Source organism: Cryptomeria japonica, chromosome 8 (genome assembly GCF_030272615.1).
Source record: "Cryptomeria japonica chromosome 8, Sugi_1.0, whole genome shotgun sequence".
NCBI classification, from domain to species: Eukaryota; Viridiplantae; Streptophyta; class Pinopsida; order Cupressales; family Cupressaceae; genus Cryptomeria; species Cryptomeria japonica.
In genome coordinates, this window is record NC_081412.1 from 738,319,549 (window position 1) to 738,339,998 (window position 20,450).

At 33.9% G+C, this 20,450-nt stretch overlaps 1 protein-coding gene across 1 annotated transcript; it reads left to right on the forward strand.

Moving 5' to 3' along the window:
- Positions 1–574: 574 nt before the first annotated feature.
- Positions 575–19,076, forward strand: LOC131061456 (transketolase, chloroplastic). The gene is made up of 8 exons (XM_057995152.2): positions 575–998; positions 1,097–1,722; positions 9,381–9,471; positions 9,696–9,801; positions 10,119–10,401; positions 10,623–10,771; positions 17,176–17,329; positions 17,681–19,076. The coding sequence occupies exons 2-8, from the start codon at positions 1,129–1,131 to the stop codon at positions 18,644–18,646; spliced, it is 2,343 nt and encodes a 780-aa protein (XP_057851135.2). The 5' UTR covers positions 575–998; positions 1,097–1,128; the 3' UTR covers positions 18,647–19,076.
- Positions 19,077–20,450: the final 1,374 nt, after the last annotated feature.

The window sequence follows — 20,450 nt, forward strand, 5'->3', positions numbered from 1 at the left end:
TTTATGTTTCTTCATTATCATTGACATCATATTTATCACTTCTAGTTTATTAATTATAATATCATAATATAATAATGATTTAATATTAATAATAAAAAACTTTCTATTTTGTTAGATTTTGACATGCAAATGACTGGTAAATGCAGGAAATATGCCATGTTTCAGCTTTTGTGGAGGTGTTATTTTATTACTACAAACAAAATAAAACCCTCGCCACTTGTCTCCTACTAGATTCACATCTTTCGACATATTTTACATATATTTTTAAAATATAAATATAGTAATATAATAATTTTTTAAATGAATTTATAAATAAATAAAATAATTTCCCCATTTCAAATATGAGTATGCTAGTTTATGCTCAGAGATTATGTGAATGGAACGTCTTAAGATTGAAAAGGTTTTCAAACAAGTTGAATTGTGGGCATATGCTATCAAGAAGTTGGAAATAAAAACTATGATATTTTAGCCGCCACCTTGCACTCAATTCCTGTGCAGGTGTTCATCTCCAAACACAGAGCACCTGACACACAAGATGGTCTTTTCAATTCGAACTCGAATGTAATATATACGCGTCCTACTGTTTGTATATACACCAATTTCAGCTCTCTGTTTTCCGTTTCGATTATGACTTCTTAGAATCGACACGAGTTGATTTCAAAAAAATATTTTTGTTTTATGAGTTTTAAGATTCACTGATAGTTGAATTTAATACACACAAAGGAATACATGACGCGTCACTCATTGAGGAATTAGAAGTGTTTGTGTAGGAAATCAAATTGGGGGAAGTTTATTAATTCTATTAATGGCAGTTGTGTGTATCTGTAGATTACTAGCTGATGCCTTTAGGCTGAAAATATGAACTCATGTTGATTAGATTGGGTGAGATACAGATTCTGTAAAGTGGGTTTCCCTGATTTTTGGAGATATTTGCTGAATTATTTGGAACAGCTTTACTGTGGGTTTTCCTCTATATGTTCTGCGGCATTTTGCTGAAGGTTAATATCTGTGCTTCCTGTTTTCTTTTTTTCATAGTACTGTTCTTCTCTATCTGCTGTGTCTGATTCTGTATCTAGTGCTGAGTATTAATTTGCAGTAGCTGAGGCTTGTCTGTATCAACATAGCAAAATGGCTACCACAGGATCAATTAATCATGGACTAGTAAGTCCAATGCACTTGAACAGAAGATCAGTTCATTCCAGGGTATACCATGTGAATTTTGATTCTCAATATTACATTGGATTTCGGCAAAGAAAAGCAGTGCTATTCCGTTGGGGCAAAATTCAAGGAAAAAATTGTTACAGGAGAAATGGTGCAAATGTCATAAGGATAAGTAACAACATAGAAACAGAGCATCCTGCCTCTGTTGTCAAAGATGGGGATAAAAACTACTTGGAGTCCTGGAAGCAAGAATTGAAAACTTGTTTGGGCTCTGACGATTTGGATGAGAAACATTTGGATTATGTTCAGAAGCTTATAGACAGGAGATGTGTGGATAACATAAGAATGCTGGTGGTGGATACAATACAGAATGCTAAGGCAGGGCACCCTGGATTACCTCTGGGGATGGCAGAGGTTGGGTACTTGTTATACAGGCATGTTATGAAGTATAATCCTGCGAATCCAAGCTGGTTCAACAGGGATCGCTTTGTTCTCAGTGCAGGACATGGGTGCCTTCTTCAGTACATCTGTCTACACCTTGCTGGGTTTGAGTCTGTTCAGGTAAGCCCTCTGCAATCTAAAACCTGACCTATGTTCATTTTTGTACTGTTTGTTTAAATATTTTTTATTAAAAATGTTAGTTATAGGTGGATCAACTACTATTTTTAACGTCTCCCCTCCTGTTTTTCTTGGAAGCAATCCACATGCCGAAGTATGGTTAGTTCTCTGAGTAAAGCAGGTTAGTATTAGTAGCAGATGGTAGAGCCACCCAGAAGCCTGTAGAACGTCCTAAATTCGAGTTTTAAAGTAGTCGACATGGTATGAGCCAGGCTACGAGCCCTGAACTCAGAAATGTCCCGAATACAGAAAGTGGCTTAAAGGGGCTGTGGAAACATTCTACATTCCCGATATAGATAGTAGTTTACTGGTAGAACTCTGAAAAAAAAACAGGTCATGAATGCCAGGTTAGCAGACCCCAACACTGAAATGTAACTTGAAGTGGAGTGGGAAGCAATCTACATTCAGGACTAAAGATAGCTAGTAGTTTAGTGGTAGAGCAGCCAAGGAGGTTAAGTGTTCTACCACTGAGATACTTAAGCCTTTAATTACCAACTCAAAATTGTTCTTTCAACAAAAATAAGTATAAATTACAATGCCATTTTTCTTACAGAAAAGAGCATGAGATGTGTTTATAATAAGTCTATGTGTGCGAAGAAAAATTGAAAATTAACTGAACATGTGATGAAATTAATGAGAGAATTTCAAATTTGTAATAAGGAATATACAGAATTCTAAAATAGAGCTTTCAAACCAAGTACTAACAGCTACATTAAGAGCTTTTGGTTATTGAATGGGTTAGGCATAAGCCCTCAACTTGCAAAGCAACATTTTTTCTGTCTGCCGTGTGGGGCTAGAATGAGTTGCAGCCATCTTCCTATGCAAATTACCAATTTTTTACCATTCTAATTATTAGTTTCAGAATTGAAAAAAAAATTCAGTACAGTAGCCAAATATATATATTTCACATACCTTGATTTAATGTATTGGCTGAATTTGACAAGACTCTACGATGGGTGCTGTTAATTTGCTGTTAATAGCCTGTTTATGCTGCCTATGGGCTGTCTGTTTTAAAAGGGTCAGCACCCTTGTTTTGCTGCTTAATATATCAAAAACATGTGTTTTGTTTTATTTTATTGAAATTGAGGATTCACAGCTTATGCTATAAATGATTTCCCTTTCTTAAAGTTTTCTCCAATGCTATATTATGACAAGCTATAAGCAAGTTGAGTATTCAAACATGAGAATAAGTTTGTCCAGAAATTACTTGTATCTATAGAATCAAATCACTTATTATGATTTTTGGAGTCCCATGCAATTTGTGAATGGTATCCATAAAATTTGTTGATATAATTCTTGCTACAAATAGCTGTGACAAAGCACAAAAATGTGCATTTAGTGAGTTGATCCACAACAACTATGATGGATTTTTTTTCCATAAGGCCTAGGTAAACTTGTGATGATATCCATGGATACCTCTTCCCACCTTTGGCTTGGAATAGATAAGAGTTGCAAAATATTTGAAATCTAAATTATCTCCCCTTTATTTTTTTAGCATATCATGCATTTTGTTACAAATTCCCAAAAGAAATCTTGCTTAATTATATAATAAGATTTAAAGAATCCCAAGTGCACACCTATTGGAGAAGCATGTAGTTCTGTCAAACCCTAAATTAAGGGTTGCGTTTCTACATAGTTTCTTTCCATGCAAATTTTTCTGACACACTTGCACTCTATTGGTGTTTTTCGATAAGAGCTTTGAGTATCCATGTCCTCCTTCTACTCTTCTTGTGCCTTAGCCACCCAATCTACCTACAATATGGAAACGGCATACAAAAGTGACTTGTGGGCTTATCCTTTCTAAATAGATGTAATGTTCCCCTTCAAAATTTCCTTGATTTCTTTAAATATAATAAACCCTAACTCAATAATAGTTGCGGAATGAATTATAAGTATCAATTTAACTTAGAAAGTGCAACTCAATAATTTATTAAATAATTTATACTTAATATTTAGAGTATATTTTATAAAATATAGAACTTATCCTTTAGTTTCTAGGGATTTACCTTTAATAAAATACCAATGAAAATATCTCTAATGTCTGCCTAAATTAGGGGTTCCCATCCACTAATAGGAATTAAGGGGTGTTATCCTCAATTTTGGGCCTAGAGGGGTTTTATTCTCAAGCTGTTGAAACTTGATTTGTATTCTACAAGTAAAAATAATAATATAAAATATCATCACCAATTGATGCCGTCTCCTTACTTGGATTTCCTTATATACCTTTCTTTTCTTAGTCATAACCAGTCATATGCCCGTCGACTTTTTTTTATTGAGACTATAAATTAATTCTGGCTAATTATCAACTAATACCTTTTTATGGAAATAAATGATAATAGATGTAAGCGTATGAACAAATTCCATGATCTTTCTGGTATTCTCCTTAATATTAATCATTGAATTGTGAATTGGCACAGCATGCTAAAACAATGAATCGGATGCAATATTAATATCAAAAGGATCTGCCGCCACCCAACATGTACTTGCATTTTATGATCAGCATTCATCAACCTCCCAACAACCATGGGAATAATTGGGCACAAGTTTTAATTTTGAGCTCTAAATTTTAGGTGGGGGCATTACAATAGAGCATCAACCACAATATTATCCTTTATTTTCTTATATATGATCTCAAAGTCATATCCCAACATCTTTGTGACCCTTTTTTGTTGTTTTTTAGATGACAACCTTTGTTCTAAGAAGTATTTGGGACTACCTTGATTGTATTTACCTTAAATTTATTCACATTAGATAAGTTCTCCATTGTTAAACTACATGAGAACTGCTTCTATGCCATGCCTAAAAGCATCACATTCCGCAATGAAGATTTCAGAAAAATCTAGGGTAGCTAAAATTGGAATTGTGCACATGTCTTCCTTTATCTTCTCAAATGTCTTGGTGCAACCACATTCTATTGCAAGGAATCATTTTTTAAAAAAGCTATGAGAGGTGCTGCTATGATAACATATATTATTATTTTTACAAATTAGCAATAGTAACTAGAAAGCCCTAAGAAACTATTAGATTTTTGAGGATCCTAGGCACTTTCCATTTTACTATACCTATGATCTTGTGAGACTCCACTTTGATTCCTTCATGTGAAACAATATGACCCAAGTACTCCATTTTTAACTCCAAAAACACACTTTGATGGCTTAGCACAAGTCTAATGCTATACAATAATTTCCAAAACTTGATTTTCACACTACAAGTATTCCTCCCAAGTTTTGTTATATATTATGATATCATCAAAAAATATCAAAATAATTTTTCACATAAATGGTCTGAAGATATTAATGGTGGCCGTCATGTGTTCAAAAAGCTTATGTATATCCCCATCTTTAATTCTGATTTGATAATAACTAGAATGAAAATCAAGTTTGGTAAAATAAATAGCACCTTTAAGCTTATCTAACAAATCATCAATTATTGGGATTGGAAACTTATCTTTTATGGTGTATTTGTTGAGCTCTCTATAATCAAGACATGTCTGCTAGGTTTCATCTTTCTTCCATACCATTCTACTAGAGAGGAGTAAGCACTTTGACTAAGCCTAATAATATTTGCCTCTAGCATCTCTTATGCCATCTTCTTGATGTTTCTTTTCTATTTATTTGGGTACATGTATTCCCTAATGTTGGGTGGTTCACTCCCAAGTACTAATTGGATAGCATGGTCATTATCTCTTTTTGGATGAAACCTTTTTTTCATATCTCCAAACACTACTAAGTGATTATTCACAACTACGAGCAATTCTAGCAATGTAGGAACCTTTCACTTATAGGCTTCTAATGAAAATAATTGGGCCACCAATCTGTTTGCCCCCTTTTTAAGAGTCTTTTACATTTGATGAGAACTTACAATTTGTGGAGCCTTTTCTTGCAACCCTCTCAGTTCAACCATCCTGCCTCTAAGTAGAAACACACGAATAGTTCTTGGAAGTTCATCTCGATTTTACCCAATGCAGTAATCTAATGGACTCCTAAAACAATGTCTACTACAACCATGGAGATAAGAAACATTGGGCAATCTAGTCAATAATATTCCATGGAAAGTTAAAGCTATGGCATTTCCTTGAACAATTAATAGTACCCACATTTGCAATCATGACCTAAAATTCTAGAGTTAGATAGATAAACCAATTTAGGCAAGTGGATAAATTTTTGTTGATAAATTTGTGAGTGCTTGCTATGTCTATCTATATTGTTACCTCTCTTTCTTCAAGAAACCCACTACCTTGAGATTTTCTGGGGTGCTAATTCTTGAAATCGCATGATAGGAAATATTTGGTTGAGTATCTCCTCATTACTCATTTGGCTCATTTCTGACCTCTAATATTTGTTCTTCATTTTCTTCTTGCTCACTATGCCCTTCAATGTATAACAATTTCTTTTTAGCACATTTATGTCCTCAACTATATTTGCTATTGTAGTTTAAACATAACCCTTTATCTCCTTTTTTTCAATTTTTTGAGGACTCAATCTAGTGGGTTGAAGGGTGGTTGTGCTGAAAATATCCTCTCTTGTTCCATTGAATCCCCATCTTCCATAAGCTACAAACTTTCATTTGCCCTACATGCAAGGGTAAAAGACTTGGATATGGAAGGATTAAGCATGTGTACCTCATTTTGGGGATTCTTGAGCCCATCGTAAAACAAGTCATTCAAGTTCTCTATAACATTTCTACTTGCAAGTATAGGTTTTGGAATTGCTAAATATAATCCTTGACTAATCTTGTTTTCCATAGTTTGGCTAGCTAACTGAAGAAGTTCTTTGATACACAATTGTTATACTGCAACTATAGCTCTTTTGTAAAACTAACCAAGTGATAGCCTTTTTCTTTTATTAAGCACATGGTCTTTAGTGCCAAATGAATTTATCAATTGCTAAATCAAGTAGGAAATTGTCACCCTCTTCCCACTTTAAATTTGTTTTACATTAAAAAATATCCATTTGATTTATCCAACTAAATGGATCCTTTCCATCAAACTTATGCATATCCAACCTTGGCAATGGGTTCTGAGATCCAAAGTGAATGTTGGCATTTGGATTAAGTTTCCTTGTTCAATCAATCCACCTAGATTTCTCAAAGAATTGTAAAGAGAGTGGGTTATGGCGTTGCTCCATTGTTTATAAGAAGGATATCTTCTAGATAGATTCTTGGAATTGTGACATTTCCCTTTCCCATTGTTCTCTTATTTCAGACCTAAAAAGCCAGCCACTCCTCCTTTGATTTCAAAATACATATTGTCTATACATTCTTCAAACTGCTGTATATTTTATTTTCTAAAGAACACATTAAATATGAAGTTCCACTTCATTCTAACCTTGAATCTATATCCTCTGTGTTAGGAGTTTTTCTTTATGTGTAAGAATTCTTGCATTGGCCTCTTGTCTATGGTCCCATCACCATGCTTTTAAATATATTTGACAATAACTTACACAAATAAAAATAAAATAAGATGTTATACCTGGAACTAACATTCCTAAAAAATCCTCCCAAAAAATTTAGCAAGTTCTATGTTCTTGATTAGCCCAACAAAATTCCAGAAAAAAATTCCCTTTTTCCTTCTAGATGCCAAGATCACGCTCTAATACCATTCTATGGAGCCATGTTTATGATATGTCTATGGTATGCTGGTAGGGTGTTAACAAGGGTTTTAGACCTCCATTTTTGTAAATAGATGAGATTTGAAGCATTGTTTTCTACTATACTTGTGTATTATGAAGCATTATTAGTTAGTTTGGTGTCGTTATCCACATGAAATGGATTAATTTCAATCATTAAATCAGAGGATTTCAGTCATTCCTTCAAAACAGGGCTGTAAAAGTGTGTTCTTTGGTACTATTTTGACTGATAAACTTTGAATTTCAGGTGTTGTACGGAATTTTAAGAACTCCAATTGGTATCTGAATATTTCAAGGATAAATACAGACCTAATGCACTTGGTTAGAGGTATTGAAATAAAAAATTAACTCATAAATCAATTATATACCTTCGCTGCCCTGTCAGAACCCTACTTAGGATTTAAGGAGGAATTTGAAGTTTTGGGGCTTAAATACCTCCCCAACTGATGAAATTGGATTTTTAAGTATGTTTCAACCTGATATACTGGTTAAAGTAGGTTTTTACCATTTTGGCACGTTCGAGGGTATTATTTCTCAAAAACTCAATTTTGGAGACCTAGAGGGTTAATTAGGACTGTTATTTGTCCATTTTGAAGGGTTTACATTTCAGATTGGATGCTTCCACTGTAAGAGGAGTTGTATCTCCATCAAGGATATATGAAACTGTGTTTATATTCCCAATAATCTCCATGAACATTTCTGTCCTATCAGATTTGTCCTAAAACAGGGCTATTTGGAAGAGACAATTTGTCAAACAAGTCACTGATCATTGCACTTTTGCTGAAAATTCCTTTGTTTTGATGTGGAGAACAAGATTTAAGGCCTTGAACCTGTCCATTCACTGCAATTTTGTTGTTTCTTGCCTTCTACATGCCAAGAACCTGGTTATTTTTAGGATACAGCTCTATATTTTCCATTGTTTTGGTGTGGAGAACAAGATTTACGGCCACTTTTCATGGCAATTTTCTTGGAAGTCTGTTCAATTTAGGGGAATCAAGGACCTTTTTGAATGGCTTCACTACATTGTTAGAAGCGAAGACTGCTTTTTGTTGTAGATAAGTTGAATCTCTATGTTGTGGGACACAATCTTAGATGTTAGTTTCTCTGCTAATCAAATTAGTAATCTGCTATGATTATTATGTTCTTCTACTTAACATTTGATGCATTTCTTGGCAAAAACAAATTAACATGTTTTTGATGTAATATAAGGTGCATTTCTAGGGGAAAAAGTAAATTATCATGTTTTTCAAGGTTTGTGTTTTTTGCTTGTTCTCTTGATAGCTGTTTCATCAACTCCATGGGTCTAGTACTTCTCCAGCCATTGTATGTTCATAGGAACTGTGCTGAAGAAGAAAACGATTTTGCATCTGATTTAAGTTAATTGAAACATATTCAAACATTAGATGTTTTCTATTTTGCATAATTGATATGTATTTTTGTGCAACTTCAATGAAATTGTAATTTTTGGCCAAGGTGGCCTTTTGTTCTCAAAAGTGACTCACTTCATTGCTAAGAGTAGCCATTACTTTGTTCCATTTTCTGTATAGGCTATTCAAAAGCTCAGCTCAAGACAAAATCAGTTTATCCAAAAATATTGTTCAAAATAGAACTGTTATTAATCTTTACTGAATATTAACAAGGAAATCTCTAATGAAAAATGAAACGAAACATCTATGAGCAGCAAGTCATTTTTGGGTAACGATGCTTAAAAACTAAAAGAAAGAGTTTCTGGTGAAGTCTTCCAAATATTTGACTCCCTTATATTGACTTTTTCTTTTTTTTGCATTTTTACTTTATGCTTCTCCCCAACTTGAAATTTATTTTTGAAGTGCATTTTCTGTAGTATAATCATTTTTATCTTAATTTTGAAGATGTGTTGATCTCTTTTAATGTTGTTTTGTATCCAACCCCATTTGATTCTTCTGGTCATTGTACAGTTTAATAATTTAATATTATTTTTTTTATGATTTGCAGATAGAAGATTTAAAAAGATTATGCAAGTTAGGTGGCCGAACACCTGGTCATCCAGAGAATGAAATAACTGCTGGTGTTGAGGCTACCACTGGTACTCTCATGTCCTTAGTGCTGAATACAATTGGCATATAATACTTTGAAAGCTTGTTCATACATCTCAATTAAAATCAAAAAGCTTACATATTAGTGGTTTTCTTTTAGTTGCTTTCTGTTTCAATTCACATTGGCAAACTTACTATTAATATATTTCAAAAACCTTCTCATAGGAAAAACATGTTGGAAACCTTACACATGTTCTGTTGAAAATTGAAATAGGTCCACTGGGCCAAGGAGTTGCAAATGCAGTGGGTTTTGCACTTGCAGAGAAACATCTAGCAGCACGTTTTAACAAGCCCGATACAATGGTTGTTGATCACCGGACGTAAGAATCTTTGTTCATTTGAAAGATGAATGATCACATTAGAATTCAAGAACACAAATTTCAAACTGTTCTAGATTGTTAGCAGGATGATGTTTTCATCATCTTTTAGACATAAATTATAATAGTAGGGAGAAATCTTCAGGTCTTCCACATGCATCAGAATTTTTATGGTTTTCAAAATATTTAAAATATTATAAACATGTTATCTCCTTTTCTATGCTTTGTGCATTTAATAGAGAGTACGATGTACAGTCTTTTGAGATTGTTGTAAAATATTCTTCCCAGTTTCTGAAAGAAATGTCACTATATATCTCCAGGTATTGCATTATGGGTGATGGATGTGCAATGGAGGGAATATCAAATGAGGCAGCTTCACTGGCGGGACACTGGAAACTTAATAAGCTCACAATAATATATGATGATAACCATGTTACAATTGATGGAGATGCTAGTCTTGCATTTTCTGAAGACATTTGTGGCCGATTTAGAGCTCTTGGCTGGAATACTATTGCAGTTGATAACATACATGAAGACATGGATTCCTTTCGTAGAGCACTTCTTGCTGCTTTCACTGAAACTGAAAAGCCTACATTCATTAAGGTAATATAAAGACATATCTAGATGTTACGGATGGAATTTTTAAAAAATTTGATGTGCAATGTTGTTCAAGCTAGCAGTCCAGAAATAAATTGGGCTTGTTATTCAATAATTTCTATCTATGGTAGTCAATTTCTGAAAGAATATAATTCAGTACTAATCAAACATGTATTGACAGCATTTAAAAAATGAATAGTTTAGTAATAATGAACCTTCTTAAGCAGGTCAAAACTCTCATTGGAAGGTTGTCCAAGAAGGAGGGAACATCCAAAGCTCATCATGGAACATTTGATGATGAAGATGTTGAGAAAATGAGGAAACAAGTGTATTGGGAAGATAGAAAACAATTTTATGTTATTCCAATGGTATACAGGTATGATTTCTATCACTTTCCAAAAATGACATAGAATTCATTGGCAATGAAAGGTTAAGTAGAGTGACTGCTGCCTCCTTAATTCAAAAAATCTTTACAAAATATATATAAAATGTTCATTTAAACTTTTTTTGGTGGATAATAACTCATGATAGTGCCCTCAAGACCACAGTGGCAGCCAATAAAACTAACAAAATGCTGAGCTTCATGATTGAACTTAAAGTGTAGAAAACTGAAATCACAACACACAAAAGTTAAGTAACTTAATTTGGAATCCGTAAACTACTATTTGAAAGAACCTAAGTTAAAGACTGCAGTTGAAGTGCAGAAGCTGACATCACAGCTTAGGAAATTGGAGTAATCTAACTTGGAATCAGTAAAATGGATTTTTAAGGACATAAAATTTTGCATGATTATTTGAATGTGCATAAATTTGGAATTCTTTTTCAAGTTTTTTTTTGGGGGGGTCTATTAATTAGAGCTCTACTATGAACCCCACACAAAGTAAAGTTACTAAAGCATTGCGAAATTACAATCAGACCTGCAGTATAAAGCTAAACCGAGAAAATCATTAACAGTTCCTAGAACAATTACAACCAACCAGCTAATAAAAGCCTTTCTAAAAAGAATGGTTAGCATTAGTTTCCTGACACAATTAAAACTAAGAGAACCAGCAAGTGAGCAAGAGTAATTACAAAAAACAGCTTATAAAATGGGACATACAATCAAAACAAAGGACAAACATAAATCATAAGAACTAGAAATGAAACGAGGCTAAGACCCAACCAAACATCAAATTTCTTGTTGAGCATTTCCTTCATCTGATGGGAGGGCAAAATTTCATCCTCCAAAACTATTCTCACGTGGTCCAGGACATGCCCATCATGCAGCTTGAATTTTGCACAGATCTCACTAACAATTGGAACAGAAAGACTACTGTCCATTCCACCTACGTGCATTCTAAGCATAACATTCTGAAACAAAGAACCGAAGGAAAAAATCAATTAGTGAAGCAAATACCAAATTTAATATGCTTCATTTAAATGCAGAGAAACAGGAGTGGATAAAATAGACATTGAAAAGGCCATTACGGAGGAGCATAGATGCACAAGCAAGAAGTGAAATAATCAACACTTTCTGAAAAAAGTCCATTTTATATGAAGTGAAAAAGAGTTTTCAAGAAAGTTAAGTGCCTCTTTTAAGTTCAAACTTTCAATCCCCTCCTATTCTAGGGGTAAAAGAAGCACCTTAAGAATAGGTTACTCAATCTCCTAATCTTCAAGACACTTGACCACCATGTTCCCTTCTTAAAATCAATGCAACTAAGTTCCAACCTCAAATTGCAAGGGAAATTCACCACCTCTCGAATGAAACATTTTAAGCACCAATAAGATCCAAAATCAATCAACATCAGCACACTCTGCAACCAATTTCTCACACCCAAAACTCCAATTTGGTTTCAAATGTTCCACAAGAGTTGCTGCTTCAGCCCTAATATTCATGTTCCTTACCCATTTGAAGTGAGAATGCAGCATAGAATTTCCCTAGATTGCAATGAGGAACTCCGCTAAACCTATAGGCTCTGCTTCCTTCTTAGTGCCCCAACAAAATTGAGCTTGTTTACACCCCAAAGAGAGAGGGGCCAATTTAATAGGCTCCCAATGAGCTTCTTTATTTTGACAACTAGTTCCTTTATTGAGGGGAGGAAAAAGGTGGAAATGAGGGTAAATCTAAGGGTAGACCTTGAAGTGTATGCAGAGGTGGCCTTGGACTCATGATATCAAAGAGTGTATCCTACATGGTTCATAATGATAAGTTCGATCCGTGCTTTCTATGCATTCCAATGGCTAGATTGAGGGTACCTAAGTGTTTGTGGAAATCTAGCCTTGGCCATCAATATAAAACTCATCATTTTCCACCTCTCACCCCAAAGGGACAAAAGCATAAGGAAAATGTAGTGAATTCTTCAGTGCATGTGGTAGATTTCCTATGTCTTGCCTAAATTGTTGTTCAACATGGCATGCAATTTAGGTAGACTGTTCTTTCATTAGAAATTTTGTAGTTTTGAGGTATGTGCAAGGAATATATAAAGTTTCAAGGTTTATTTAGTGTGCACATCTGATTGTTCCACATAATCCTTCATCTAATATGATGCACAAGAATCTGAAATATTGCAAAGAAAGTTTTTGGTGTGAACCCCCACCATTGTTTCACATAATTTTTGCAGGCCCCCGCCCAATTTTCTTCTTTGTCCTAAGTGCACTTATTAGTGACAAGGCCCACCTTTGGTTCCTTTTTCTATGTTTTTTTTCATGGGAATCCTTAATGAGTGCCATGTGGCATGCTCTTGGGACTTAAAAAAAGTAGAATAATTTTTCCTCAAAGTTGCATTAGCCAGCCGATCTTGGCATAGTGGATCGCATCCGATGGCCCACAAGGAACATGAGTAAACTTTTGCATCTGCATCTTCCTCAAATCTACTAAAGGCATCTCCATTGTAGAGATACATGTTGGACCAGATCATGCTGATACATTTTAAATTTAGCCAAAAAGTACCATTCAGCATTCATGTCTAGCAATTAATTCCCCTGTACCAGCCACAGCTTGACAACCAACTTATTGGTGATGAATTGTGTACAGACTACAGTAAGAAGTTAACTCACTAGCCATGCACTCTTCATTGAGTTCAAGGTACACTAGTCACCAACAAAGGTATTCAAGGCTGCCACCTTTCTCATTTCCATTATTTTACCTTTCAGCTTACAACTAGGCCCTTCCTCTCACTATTATTAGATTTCATTCAAAATTGTGGGGGAAAATATTTATTGTGGGTTGGATATTTTTATATTTTTCTATAAATATAGGCTTGTGTGTCTCTATAGTTTAGATTTTGTCTTTTGTAGATGTACTTTTGACCCTTATAAGTAAAACATTTATTATTTCTTTTGTAATCAAAGAAAGTAACCTTCATATATGTGTCCAAAGATAGTGGTTTTTTTCACATGTGGCTATTCAATCATATCAGAAGCATTAATATAAGAAGCTAAAGTACTATATCAATAATTTTTATGATCACTAATAGAAGTTAAATGGGACTGCAAAATGATGCCAAAATCATAGTAAGTGATTGTGATCTTATATTTACAAGTAAGTTTTGGAAAGATTTATTCTCATCTTTTAGCACACATCAATTGTAGCTAATCATATCATCCCTAATTAGAAAGACGAATTGAGGTGGTCAACAAGTACTTGGAGGATTATCTCCATTGTTTTGATTTAGATAAACATGAGAGATGGGTGAAATGGTTACCATTATTGAATGTTGGTACACTAAAAGGTCAAAGTGGTCATCCAAATTGTCACCAGTTTTTGCACTATATAATTACCATCACCTCTTCTTTGAGGGTACACTCAAAGGCCAAAGTAGTGGAAAAACACATTCATCACTAACAAGAGGTACTCTCTAGGCTCAAATAGAATTTGGCAATGGCACAGAATAGAGTGAAGCAACAAGGTGTTCAAGTTAATTAACACCGCAGTGAAAGAATTTTTGAGACTGTATATTAGGTCATTGCGTGATTACAACCATATAAGAAAATATCATTGAAAAAAAAAGGATAAGAATCTTTTACCCAAGTATTATGGCCCTTATTAGGTACTACGAAAGGTTGGTAGTGTAGCTTACAAACTAGAGTTACCTAGGACTCTAGGTCAACAAAAATTTCATCCAATCTTCCACATTTCTTGCTTGAAGGTGGCCATTAGACATAGAATTCCAACACAAAGAGATTTATTGGAGCTCATGAAGAGGGAAAAATAACTTTGGAACTTGAAGAATCCTCTACACATGCAATAGGAGGTTGTAGATGAGGATGATTATAGAGTATCTTATCGAATGGAAGAATCTAGCAAGTGAAGATGCGTAATGCCCCCACTCTGGGATAGAATTTAATAATAAATAATAATAATAAAATTAAAATAAAAATATAAAAGAATATAACTACATATAATTAAAATTTAATTAAGTTAATGAAAGGTCAAAAGGCATGTAAGGAAAAGTTGTGACTCCCTCAAACATGAGATATAAAAAGGAGAAAAGAATCTCATTTGAGGGAGGATTATTTGGCAATGAGAAGTGCAGATCTAATTTAAATAGGAGGGGCAGATCCGATTGTGAAAGGTTGTGTCCCTTTCCAGGGGCAGGAATAATGAAGGGTTCCACTCTTTCAAAGGGTGTGAATGGTGAGAAAGGGTGTGTCCCTTGCCAAAGGGCATACATGATGAAGAGATGTGACGCCTCCCTCACATTGAGAGATATAAAGGAAAGGCATGAATACAATTCCTAGGGCATAGCAGATAAAACAGCAGCAGAACTTCTCATATTAACAGCAGTTAGTGATTACTATAAGCAGATTACAAGATCTTAAAAAGGAGAAATATCTAAGAAGACCAGACTGAATAAAGAAAGATAAAAGGAAAAACTTTAGGCAGTAACCTGATCACACCAACCTGGGCTTAAATTAGGGAGATTCCAAGAGGGGACATTACAAGATGCAACATGAAAAGATGAAGTATTCTTGTAGAAGCATCTAGGGATCATCAACAATGAGGATAATGTTGGTTTTAAGCATAAGGGAAATGATATGCTTTTCCAACACAAAGAGATTTATTGGAGCTCATGAAGAGGGAAAAATAACTTTGGAACTTGAAGAATCCTCTACACGTGCACTAGCAGGTTGTAGATGAGGATGATTATAGAGTATCTTATCAAATGGAAGAATCTAGGAAGTGAAGATGCAACATGAAAAGATGAAGCATTCTTGTAGAAGCATCTAGGGATCATCAACATTGAGGATAATGTTTGTTTTAAGCATAAGAAAAATGCTATGCTTTTCACATATAGTGTGCATCAAGATTTTGTTACCCGGTTTTCAATTAGCATAATTTTTAATTAATTTATATGATCATTTCTATAGATTAATCCATGTAGTTAGATTTACTTTAAGTGTCTCCATAGCATAAGTATTGGTTAGTTTATAATCATCATATTGTGAATTCCATTTTATAGTTTACTAAGTTAATGATCATTTCTATGATTTAATATAGGTAGTTAGGCTGACCCAGGTGATCTCCATAGCATATGTATGGTATATATAGAAGGTATTGGCTAGTTTACAATCATAATATTGTGAATTCTATTCTTATTGAAGACTTTTGGAGGTTTGACCCCTTGAAATGGCCTATTATTATCAAGTATTGTCAATTATTTGCATCTTATTCTCATCATATTCTTCCCTTGTGCAAGTAATTTCATTATAGTGTCAAAGAGTATTTTCTGAACTCTTGCAATTGAACTTATATTATGGCCAAAATTTAAGATGAGTTTAATTTCAATTTTGTAGATGTAGATGTAATATCGCCTGAATTAAGAGGAAAAATAGTAGGCTTTCTTGGAAAGGATTTTAACCGTAACTTGAAGTGCATACTTTTTCCTCCAATCTAGCAAATTGAAAGAGATGCTCAATTAAGATGATACTCAAGAGAGAGACATTCATGCCAAATATGCAAGAACAATTCTCCAATCTTATAATTAATAAAGAAAAAATTGGATTGATCTTTTAATTGCTTCATACCATACGGTAATTTGTGTGTGTGTGAGAGAGAGAGAGCATATTTTTCGAGTAGTTCCTCTTTATACTTAAGCAGGTAAAATCTCTTATGCATACCCCTTTGAATGCTATTTAATATAAATAGCTAGGTAGACCTAGGTGATTTCCATAGCATAAGTATGGTATATATAGGAGGTATCAATTAGTTTACTATCATAGTATTGTGAATTCTATTCTTATTGAAGACTTTTGGAGGTTTGACCCCTCAAATGGCCAATTATTATTAAGTATTCTCAATTATTTGCATCTTATTCATATTATGCTTTTCCCTTGTGCAAGTAATTTCATTATAGCGTCAAAGTGTTTTTTATGAGAAGACTGTTTTTTGAACTCTTGTAATCGAACTTATATAATATCGTCTGAATTAGGAGAAAAAATAGTAGGCTTTCTTGGAAAGGATTTTAACTGTAACTTGAATTGCACTCTCTTTCCTCTAATCTACCAAGTTGAAAGAGATGCTCAATTAAGATGATACTTGAGAGAGACACTCGTGCCAAATATGCAAGAACAATTCCCCAATCTTATACTTGATAGAGAAAAAATTGGATTAATCTTTTAATTGCTCCTTACTGTACAGTAATTTGTGAGAGAGAGAGACCACTTTTTTTAGTCGTTCCTCTTTATACCCAAGCAGGTAAAATCTCTTACGCATACCCCTTTGAATGCTATTTTTATTTTCTTTATGTTTTACATGACTTTTTAATCTTTTAGATTATAATTTTCATGGTGATGCAGAGAAATGCAGAAGCAAGCAGAATATGGAAAAAAATTAGAGAAAGAATGGAATGCAATATTTGAGAAATACAAACAGAAATATCCTAGTGAAGCAGAGGAGTTGACAACTCTTCTTCAGGGTAGAATTCCTCATGACTGGGAATCAGCTCTACCGGTAAATACTGAAGCCAAACTTTTACTTTTCCTTCACAAATAATGCATTCAAATGTTCCTGGTAATGTTACAATAGAGTTTAGTGTAGTATTGCTACCAAATGTTACAAAAATAATACATTCTAGTGTTGCTAGAAAACGTTGCTAAAGAGTTCAGTCTAGAGGGATATCATCTAGCAATTGCAATCAAATATTTATGATTTCAATCTCCAGATGGGATGGAATGCCTGCGAGTCCAACATAGGACTGCATGCAGAGATCTACAAGAAATATAAATCTGAGAAAGTTTAGCAAGTTCTTTTGTATTTTCTTGGGTCATATAACCTATGAAAGTGGTCTTTTGATGATTGCAGATATGGTCAGAATCTGATCCAGTGGATGCAACCCGTGGATATTCTGATAAGTGTTTGAATCGAATTGCCAAATCCATTCCTGGTCTAATAGGAGGAAGTGCAGATCTTGCAAGCTCAAACAAGGTCATCTTAAAGGAATTTGAAGATTTCAAGCCAAAAACCCCATGGGGCCGGAACATCCATTTTGGTGTTAGAGAACATGCCATGGCAGGAATCTCAAATGGGATTGCCTTACATGGTAGTGGATTGATCCCATTTGCAGCAACCTTCCTCATATTTTCAGACTACATGAAGAATTCAATGCGGCTTGGGGGCTTGAGCCATGCTGGAGTGGTGTACATTTTAACACATGATTCAATTGGCCTAGGAGAAGATGGCCCAACACACCAACCAGTTGAACAACTTGCAGGTTTTCGAGCTGTGCCGAATTTACTAGTTTTGAGGCCTGCAGATGGCAATGAAACAGCAGGTGCTTATAAAGTAGCAATCAATCGGAGAGATGGACCATCTGTCATTGCATTATCAAGGCAAAAACTTGCTGCAAACTTGGCATGGACAGCATCTGAAGGTGTTGAAAAGGGAGGATATGTCATAAGTGATAATTGCGACAATGATGAACCAGAGATTATCTTGATTGGAACTGGATCAGAGCTATGCCTTTGTGAGGGTGCTGCAAAGAAGCTCAGAGAAGAAGGAAGAAAAGTAAGAGTGGTCTCTTTGGTCTGCTGGGAATTGTTTGACAAACAACCTGAAACATACAAAGACACCATACTTCCTCCAAATGTGGACAAGAGACTGAGTGTTGAGGCTGGTTCTCCATTAGGGTGGAGAGCCTATGTGGGCTCCAAGGGGCTTATACTAGCCGTGGAAGACTTCGGAGCTAGTGGAGCTTACCTAGATGTATTTGAGAAATATGGGTTTACAGAAGAAAATGTAACAAAATTAGCTAGGTCTCTGCTGAAGTAGCTTTAGCCTGAGCCTGCCAACAGTGTGCAGATAAGACCATCCGATCTTCCTTGTGCAACTCCTACGAGTAGACAAATAAAGACCGAAACATGCTACTGTCCTAAATGGTTTACAGACGGCATCATAATATATATTACTTTTCTGATGCAAATAGGTAATTAATGTTTCCCATCTGATAATTATATACAATTTTCTGCTTGATGCAACTTCTTTTTCAAAGTTATTACTGGAGGCTTATTTTCAACTTCTGTGTAAGAAGATTTGAATGTTGTTACAGTAGGATGATAAATTCATGGTTTTGGTGAATGAAATAATCTCTCCTTCTCAGAGAAACTTGTAGTAGTATGTATTTGGAAAAGAATGGTTAGAGGCAGATTGTAAAAAAAACCTCCTTTTATTTTAAAGCTAATTTATATTGCTTGGATTTAAATGGTAAATGGTTAATTTTTACCGTTTGGATTTCAATGGATTTTCTGTTCAAAACAAATAAAATAAATAAATTTGATCATTAAACAACTTTAAGCAACAAAATTGAAAAATTCAATACAAAGATGATATCTTCTTGATAATTTTAGTTTCACAATTTTAATGATCTATAAACTATTATTTGAAATCATAATGCAGTTAAATCTTCAGGTTAAGAGAAACCACAACTAACAAAATTGAAAAACTCAAATACAAGGATCATATTTCTTAGTAATAATTTATGTTGTCAATTTTGATGTTCAGCATGCCAAACAAACCCTAATTAAAAATATTAGGGTAGATAAATCTTGTGGTTAATGAAGATCTGAATGGGTTTGTGACAGTCTATTTTTTTAAAATTGGTAGGTCTTCAAAATAAGTAGGTTGCCAACTTCTTTTCATACATGATTAGTCTCTCTAATTTATTAAATTTAAGGAAAAATAAATGAACATTAAAAACAATCGAGTGCTTTAACACACCCTCGTAAATATAGTTAAATCCAAATAAAAATATATGAACAAATAGGTATAATTTAATCCATATGATGAACTAGGATTAATTGTAGAAAATAGTAATAATTATGTATTCAAATTATATAGGAGGATGGAGGGGCTTAACTCTAGAATTAATGATGGAAAAATTTGGTGATAAACGGTAGATATTGATTTTCTAATGTTTTGAAATTCTCTCATTGATTCAAAAGTAAATTTTAGATTTTGAAAGTTTACTAGTGTGGACTTGATTTGATGTGTAGATCTAAATCTATAATTTAAATTTTATGTAAGGGCTTTCACTTGCCCTTGCCCTAATTTCTAATATATGCCCTAATTTCTAATATCTAAATGAATGTAAAGATATTTTTTATATAACGACCAAGTACTAGATTGACTCACAACAATTATTCAAATAGTTGACATAAATTTTCATTTATATTTAAAAAAATTAGCAATCAAATTCATTAGTGTGAAATTATGTTGAATTACTTGTACACCCATATTGATGAAAAATGGGTCTAAGGATTGAGAATGCAAATCTAAATGGGTGTAAGGATTAAGAATGCAAATCTAGGGATTAATGTTGTAGGATCATGGGGTTTTTATTTAATAAAAAAGGTATAAATAAACACCCCTAGTTTCATTTATACCTCTCAAATTTATATCCTTGATACTCTCTCCATGCATTAGTATATTTAAAAATGTTGTCTATTTAAAATGGATGAAAACCTTGTAAAAAAATTGAATCTGTTTATTTTTTTTCGTGACTACTTATGTGTTAGTCTCATCTTTGTTAGTGTGTCTTGTTTCTGTTATAATATTCATTCTAATGTAAAAATTTGGT

Bases quoted from the DNA above. Each gene is read 5' to 3' on its own strand.
- LOC131061456 (XM_057995152.2), top strand. From the start codon at position 1,129: ATGGCTACCACAGGATCAATTAATCATGGACTAGTAAGTCCAATGCAC. The intron at 9,802-10,118 runs GTAAGAATCTTT...ATATATCTCCAG, and splicing joins ATGGTTGTTGATCACCGGAC to GTATTGCATTATGGGTGATG. The intron at 10,402-10,622 runs GTAATATAAAGA...CTTCTTAAGCAG, and splicing joins AAAAGCCTACATTCATTAAG to GTCAAAACTCTCATTGGAAG.